At 44.9% G+C, this 8,873-nt stretch overlaps 1 protein-coding gene across 1 annotated transcript in view; it reads left to right on the top strand.

Annotated features, from left to right (window-relative positions):
• The window catches only part of LOC138852817 (proteoglycan 4-like), a 26,433-nt gene extending 18,216 nt beyond the window's left edge, over positions 1 to 8,217 (top strand). Inside the window, exons 4-5 of the mRNA XM_070085863.1 lie at positions 4,656 to 4,830; positions 7,681 to 8,217. Of these exons, the coding sequence (XP_069941964.1) occupies positions 4,656 to 4,830; positions 7,681 to 8,217 (712 nt within the window). The remainder of the gene's footprint in view (positions 1 to 4,655; positions 4,831 to 7,680) is intronic.
• Positions 8,218 to 8,873: the final 656 nt, after the last annotated feature.

The raw sequence follows: 8,873 nt of genomic DNA, 5'->3' as shown, positions 1-8,873 counted from the left end.
ACAACAACACACACACCAACACAACAACAACACACACACCAACACAACAACAACAACACACACACCAACACAACAACAACAACACACACACCAACACAACAACAACAACACACACACCAACACAACAACAACAACACACACACCAACACAACAACAACAACACACACACCAACACAACAACAACAACACACACACCAACACAACAACAACAACACACACACCAACACAACAACAACAAGACACAACTCACACACCAACATCAACAACAACACACACACACACACCAACACACCCCAACACAAAAACAACACACACACCAACAACACACACACCAACACAACAACAACAACACACACATCAACACAACAACAACATACAACAAGACACACCAACAACAACATACAACAAGACACACCAACAACAACAACAACATACAACGGGACACACCAACACACACTCCAACACACACCAACACACCCACCAACACACTCCAACACAACAACAACAGGACACACCAACACACACACCAACACAGCCAAACACAACAACAACAACAACACAACAGGACACAACTCACCAACAACAACAGCACAACAGGACACAACTCACCAACAACAACAGCAGCACAACAGGACACAACTCACCAACAACAACAGCACAACAGGACACAACTCACCAACAACAACAGCAGCACAACAGGACACAACTCACCAACAACAACAGCAGCACAACAGGACACAACTCACCAACAACAACACCAACAACAACACCAACAACAACAACAACAACAACAACAACAACAACAACAACAACAACAACAACAACAACAACAGGGAAGTAGTCACGCACGAAGCGTTGATTTAATTTCCAAATTTCAGAAAGAGTAAATCTGCGTTGTGATATTCACCCAGTGAGTCATATTATCCAGCCTGGAATATTAACCGGGGTTAATGTGCCACTAAAACACTTCACCCTCTAGGGCTTGGTTTATTGTTAATTTGTTCTAACTGGTGTGTTGGTTAACTGGTTCTAACTGGTGTGTTGGTTAACTGGTTTTAACTGGTTGTTGGTTAACTGGTGTATTGGTTAACTGGTTCTAACTGGTGTATTGGTTAACTGGTTCTAACTGGTGTGTTGGTTAACTGGTTTTAACTGGTTGTTGGTTAACTGGTGTATTGGTTAACTGGTTGTAACTGGTTGTTGGTTAACTGGTGTATTGGTTAACTGGTGTATTGATTAACTGGTTCTAACTGGTGTGTTAGTTAACAGGTGTATTGGTTAACTGGGGTATTGATTAACTGGTTCTACCTGGTGTATTGGTTAACTGGTTCTAACTGGTGTGTTGGTTAACTGGTTCTAACTGGTGTGTTGGTTAACTGGTTCTACCTGGTGTGTTGGTTAACTGGTTCTAACTGGTGTGTTGGTTAACTGGTTCTAACTGGTGTATTGGTTAACAGGTTCTAACTGGTGTATTGGTTAACTGGTTCTAACTGGTTTATTGGTTAACTGGTTCTAACTGGTGTGTTGGTTAACTGGTTCTAACTGGTGTGTTGGTTAACTGGTTCTTACTGGTGTATTGATTAACTGGTTCTAACTGGTGTATTGATTAACTGGTTCTAACTGGTGTATTGGTTAACTGGTTCTAACTGGTGTATTGGTTAACTGGTTCTAACTGGTGTATTGGTTAACAGGTTCTAACTGATGTATTGGTTAACTGGTTCTAACTGGTGTATTGGTTAACTGGTTCTAACTGGTGTATTGGTTAACTGGTTCTAACTGGTGTATTGGTTAACTGGTTCTAACTGGTGTATTGGTTAACTGGTTCTAACTGGTGTATTGGTTAACTGGTTCTAACTGGTGTATAGGTTAACTGGTTCTAACTGGTGTATTGGTTAACTGGTTCTAACTGGTGTATTGGTTAACTGGTTCTAACTGGTGTATTGGTTAACTGGTTCTAACTGGTGTATTGGTTAACTGATTCTAACTGGTGTATTGGTTAACTGGTTGTAACTGGTGTATTGGTTAACTGGTTGTAACTGGTGTATTGGTTAACTGGTTGTAACTGGTGTATTGGTTAACTGGTTGTAACTGGTGTATTGGTTAACTAGTTCTAACTGGTGTATTGGTTAACTGGTTCTAACTGGTGTATTGGTTAACTGGTTCTAACTGGTGTATTGGTTAACTGGTTCTAACTGGTGTATTGGTTAACTGGTTCTAACTGGTGTATTGGTTAACTGGTTCTAACTGGTGTATTGGTTAACTGGTTCTAACTGGTGTATTGGTTAACTAGTTCTAACTGGTGTATTGGTTAACTGGTTCTAACTGGTGTATTGGTTAACTGGTTCTAACTGGTGTATTGGTTAACTGGTTCTAACTGGTGTATTGGTTAACTGGTTCTAACTGGTGTATTAACTGGTTCTAACTGGTGTATTAACTGGTTCTAACTGGTGTATTAACTGGTTCTAACTGGTGTATTGGTTAACTGGTTCTAACTGGTGTATTAACTGGTTCTAACTGGTGTATTAACTGGTTCTAACTGGTGTATTGGTTAACTGGTTCTAACTGGTGTATTGGTTAACTGGTTCTAACTGGTGTATTGGTTAACTGGTTCTAACTGGTGTATTAGTTAACTGGTGGTACCTGATGTTCTAACATGTCTTTAACCAGACATTATCCTGGTTCAGGAACCATCATGTTTTAACCAGACATTATCCTGGTTCAGGAACCATCATGTTTTAACCAGACATTATCCTAGGCTCACACACACACACACACACACACACACACACACACACACACACACACACACACACACACACACACACACACACACACACACATGCACTCACACGCACATACGAACACACACAGCACGTTTCAAGATCAGATAATTCACATATGTATTTGAAAATCCACATATGACCCAGATATTGATGTTTGTAAACAAGGATCAGTGTACATGTAGTTGTATACTAGTGTCAGTGTACATGTAGTTGTATACCAGTGTCAGTGTACATGTGGTTGTATACCAGTGTCAGTGTACATGTGGTTGTATACCAGTGTCAGTGTACATGTAGTTGTATACCAGTGTCAGTGTACATGTAGTTGTATACCAGTGTCGGTGTACATGTAGTTGTATACCAGTGTCAGTGTACATGTGGTTGTATACCAGTGTCAGTGTACATGTAGTTGTATACCAGTGTCAGTGTACATGTAGTTGTATACCAGTGTCGGTGTACATGTAGTTGTATACCAGTGTCAGTGTACATGTGGTTGTATACCAGTGTCAGTGTACATGTAGTTGTATACCAGTGTCAGTGTACATGTGGTTGTATACCAGTGTCAGTGTACATGTAGTTGTATACCAGTGTCGGTGTACATGTGGTTGTATACCAGTGTCAGTGTACATGTACACAAGTATCAATGTGCATGTGGTTGTACACTAGTACCATTGTACATGTAGTTGTACATTACCAGTGTACATGTGATTGTACACTAGTACCAGTGTACATGTATACCAGTACCAGTGTTCATGTGGTTGTACACCAGTACCATTGTACATGTAGTTGTACACTAATACCATTGTACATGTGGTTGTGCACTAGTACCAGTGTACATGTGGTTGTACACTAGTACCAGTGTACTTGTGCACTAGTACCAGTGTACTTGTGCACTAGTACCAGTGTACATGTGGTTTCACACTAGTACCAGTGTACATGTGGTTGTACATTAGTACCATTGTACATGTGGTTGTACATTAGTACCATTGTACATGTGGTTGTACATTAGTACCATTGTACATGTGGTTGTACACTAGTGCCAGTGTACATGTTGTACACTAGTACCACTGTACATGTACACTAATACCATTGTACATGTGCACTAGTACCATTGTGCATGTGGTTATGCACTAGTACAATTCTACGTGTGGTTGTACACTAGTACCATTGTACATGTGAGGTGGAGGTGTGGTGATGGGAGGTCCTGGGTAAGTAAGACTGCACCTTTAACACACAACCTTACGTCACTCCAGCTGCTGCACGCCAGCCACACTCTTAGTGGTGTTGTGTTGTGGTGGTAGTGGCGTGGTGTGCATAGTAGTGGTGTGTGGTGGTAGTGTGGAGGTTGATAATTATGTTGTGATGGGCTAGTGATTGTTTGAGGTGTGTTGTCACACTGAGGCCTGGTGTTCTGCCTGTGCTTGCGGGGGGTCAGTCTTAACTTCTGTTTTCTGCACCTTGCTTCCGTAGCTATGTTGAGATCATGTCTCAACCTATTGTTTTTACCCCTCTCCCACGCATGTTTTTTTTCTTGTGTGACAGTATTTCATCCTTAATCACTACTGTCTGTTCCAAAGTCTGTTGGATTGAACGTTCTCCGATATTTGAAGATAGTTCTGTTTTGTGACTGTGGCTCCGTCTGTTAGTTGGTGGAATAAGGACTATGAAGGGCATTTCCCGATCGTGCATACTGTCTATCTTCGCCTCGGGACCACTGTTTGTTAATTAATAAGGTGATATTCCAAGCTTACCAGCTGGTATTGGTCATGAAGAGTTACATGTTCTGAAGCAGTCTGGTGTATGTCCTGGGTATGTAATATGGAAGGGGTTAACTAACACTCCATCTTCAAAAAACTAATCATACTGGACCCACAGCATCAACCATCTTCAGAAATCTAATCATACTGGACCCACAGCATCAACCACCTTCAGAAAGCTAATCATACTGGACCCACAGCATCAACCATCTTCTCCAGAAAGTCAGTACGAGTATTGCAATAGTCTAACAGTGTTGAAGAATTCAGCAAGACGACTCACCCTTACAAAAACAGTTGGTCTGCAGCAGCCTGTGTGTTGGTGCATGTCAACATTTTTATGGAGATGAGACGGGGAGTCGAAAATTTGACTGCAGTATCACAACCAAGCGTACAGCGTTGATACATGTACCACGTATATACGTTGAACTGCATCTTTGTACGTTGAGATACATTTGTGTACACTGAAGTATATTTATGTACTTTGAATTCCATTCACCAGTACGCCAAAAATTGACTCGTATTAACTTGACCGATAACTTGCGCATCCAAGGAATTGGCGCTACCCTCCCTCTCCGCGGATCTAACTTGATTGCCTCCCATTCCACAGATGTTGTATGACCAGTACGGGCTTACCTCCTCCCAGATGAATACAAATAAATTCAATTTGCAATATTCCTTATTTCAGTATGGATCCTGGTGTATAATTCTCGCTATTTCTGTATAGTTTTCAATTGAACTTACTACAGTAACAATGTCATGTATATTATACATACTGAATTTGGCAGGATAGACTACATGACTCGGGACATGTATGATAAGGGAAGTTGTGTTATGTCCTCTCAGATTACAACCATAGGCAGGTAACCTGCACGTAGAGTGAGGAGCTTACGATGTTTCAGTCCATCTTGGACCAGTCAGGGTATTGTCTTTTTGCTCTTCACAAGGATTCAGTACTGGCACCATGATGGTACTATACACATACTGGCACCATGATGGTACTATACACATACTGGCACCATGATGGTACTATACACATACTGGCACCATGATGGTACTATACACATACTGGCACCATGATGGTACTATACACATACTGGCACCATGATGGTACTATACACATACTGGCACCATGATGGTACTATACACATACTGGCACCATGATGGTACTATACACATACTGGCACCATGATGGTACTATACACATACTGGCACCATGATGGTACTATACACATACTGGCACCATGATGGTACTATACACATACTGGCACCATGATGGTACTATACACATACTGGCACTATGATGGTACTATACACATACAATACTGGCACTATGATGGTACTATACACATACAATACTGGCACTATGATGGTACTATACACATACTGGCACCATGATGGTACTATACACATACAATACTGGCACCGTGATGGTACTATACACATACAATACTGGCACCATGATGGTACCATACACATACAATACTGGCACCATGATGGTACCATACACATACAAGCCAGAAGTAGAAGTACTCGGCATTAATCAACTGACGAAGCTTGGTTCGCTCAGCGAGCTGTGGACAGGAGCTTTATCAAGATAAATGATGAGGGTCCGTGCGGCGGCCGAACCTCGTTAATGTTCGTTGATGTTGCTTCTGCTCTGCAGGTTAACTTGCCAACTTCGTTAACTGTTTTGTCCTCAGCGTTGTCTCAACTTTCCTGTTGAACCTTTGGTGTTGAACCTACACTGCTGAACATTTACTGCTGAACCTTTACTGGTGAACTTTTACTGTTGAACCTTGACTGCTGACCAGCGTCAGCAGTCAAGGTAATCTGGATCCAACGAATCTGAGCTCTCCTCTTCCTCTGATCAAACCTGATTCTCTCTCGTTCCCCTACTGTTGTTATAACCCTAACGGGTTTAGCACTTCCCTGATGAATATTAACACGATAATGTCGTAGCCCCGCCCACTGCTTCGCGCTAGGGTTTGATGCAACGAGAGGAAATTGTTGAAGGTGGCAGCACCGCGGCCAGTGAAGTCTGATCCAGACCTGGCTTAGTGTGATGACCACCAGGTGGTCAGTGGCAGGAGTCGAGGACCTGGCTCAGTGTGGAGTGATGAACAGGTCATGTCTTGGGGGCTGGGTAGGGGAGGCAGGGATGAGGGAGGCAGGGTAGGGGGATGAGAATCGTTGTATCGTGATATTTAAGGCAGAGTTTGCGGTCTTGGCTTGTGAAGCAGTGATGATTGTGTCAGTATAAATTAACTGTCACGGTGACGCGACGAAGATCACTGAACATCACCAAGTTAGTACTAATCAACATCAGTAAAATACATTAACTAAAGTCACACTGACTTAAGATTGGTGACTCACGAAATCGTAATACGATTGTAAACAAACTACGGCACGGGTGAGGATTGAACTTGACGCCAGTTCAATCCCCACCCGTACTGTGGTTTGTGTAAGATTGGTGTGGTAGGAATGAGCTAAGTTACGTTACGGAAGTTTAAGTTTTGGCGAGGCTACTGATGTAGCCTTATTGAATATTTAAACATTTACACGTCATGTAAAACAGTAATAACACAACACTGTGGGTGGGGGTGTGTAAGGGCTGGGAGTTAGTGAAGGTGGGGATTAGTGCAAGTGTAACACTGAAAGTATAGTTTTTGCAATAGGCTAGTTTGTGTTAAAAGTCAGTCTGAGTTAAAGGTGGAGCCTTCAGCAAGGAGGTCAGTTAGTGTGTTAGGACGGTATGTATGTCTGATAGACATTACAGTCTCGTAAGTTATGGTGAACTGACAGTTTGACCCGGCAGTCCCTGTGTGTGTTCCATTTTGCATCTTAATCGTGAGAGTACATTTTCCCAAAGTAAAAAATGGTAGGAAGATAATGTCCAAAAACACACTTGAGATTTGACTGTAAACATTTTGTTGTGTTCTGACTGGGACTAACGTTGTTGGCAGTGGCTTGTGAGAACACTGTCAGTGTGAGACAGGACTACCTCTGTGAGAAACTGCTAGTGTATGAGTAGCGGATCTAGTGACTGAGGGATCCAGAACCTCGGGTTGTAGGGGACCCAGAACCTAGGGTTGTGAGGGACCCAGAACCTGGGGTTGTGAGGGACCCGGAACCTGGGGTTGTAGGGGCCTCATAACCTGGGGTTGAGGGACCCAGAGCCTGGGGTTGTGAGGGACCAAGAACCTGGGGTTGTGAGGGACCCAGAACCTGGGGTTGTGAGGGACCCGGAACCTGGGGTTGTGAGGGACCCAGAACCTGGGGTTGTGAGGGACCCAGAATCTCGGGTTGTGAGGGACCCAGAACCTGGGGTTGTGAGGGACCCGGAACCTGGGGTTGTGAAGGACCCAGAGCCTGGGCTTGTGAAGGACCCAGAACCTGGGGTTGTGAAGGACCCGGAACCTGGGGTTGTGAAGGACCCGGAACCTGAGGTTGTGAAGGACCCAGAACCTGGGGTTGTGAGGGACCCAGAACCTGGGGTTATGAGGGACCCAGAACCTGGGGTTGTGAGGGACCCAGAACCTGGGGTTGTGAGGGACCCAGAACCTGGGGTTGTGAGGGACCCAGAACCTGGGGTTGTGAGGGACCCAGAACCTGGGGTTGTGAGGGAGCCAGAACCTGGGGTTATGAGGGACCCAGAACCTGGGGTTGTAGGGGCCTCATAACCTGGGGTTGAGGGACCCAGAATCTGGGGTTGTGAGGGACCCAGAACCTGGGGTTGAGAAGGACCCAGAACCTGGGGTTGTAGGGGCCTCATAACCTGGGGTTGTGAGGGACCGAGAACCTGGGGTTGTGAGGGGCCCAGAACCTGGGGTTGTGAAGGACCCATAACCTGGGGTTGTAGGGGCCTCATAACCTGGGGTTGTGAAGGACCCAGAACCTGGGGTTGTAGGGGCCTCATAACCTGGGGTTGAGGGACCCAGAACCTGGGGCTGTGAAGGACCCAGAACCTGGGGCTGTGAAGGACCCAGAACCTGGGGTTGTGAGGGACCCAGAACCTGGGGTTGTGAGGGACCCAGAACCTAGGGTTGTGAGGGACCCAGAACATGGGGTTGTGAGGGACCCAGAACCTGGGGTTGTAAGGGACCCAGAACCTGGGGTTGTGAGGGACCCAGAACCTGGGGTTGTGAGGGACACAGAACCTGGGGCTGTGAAGGACCCAGAACCTGGGGTTGTGAGGGACCCAGAACCTGGGGTTGTGAGGGACCCAGAACCTGGGGTTGTGAGGGACCCAGAACCTGGGGTTGTGAGGGACCCAGAACCTGGGGTTGTGCGGGACCCAGAACCTGGGGTTGTGAGGGACCCAGAACCTGGGGTTGTG

The sequence above is a fragment of the Cherax quadricarinatus genome, chromosome 1 (genome assembly GCF_038502225.1).
Source record: "Cherax quadricarinatus isolate ZL_2023a chromosome 1, ASM3850222v1, whole genome shotgun sequence".
Taxonomy (NCBI): domain Eukaryota; kingdom Metazoa; phylum Arthropoda; class Malacostraca; order Decapoda; family Parastacidae; genus Cherax; species Cherax quadricarinatus.
This window is presented reverse-complemented; position numbering and strand designations above follow the sequence as displayed.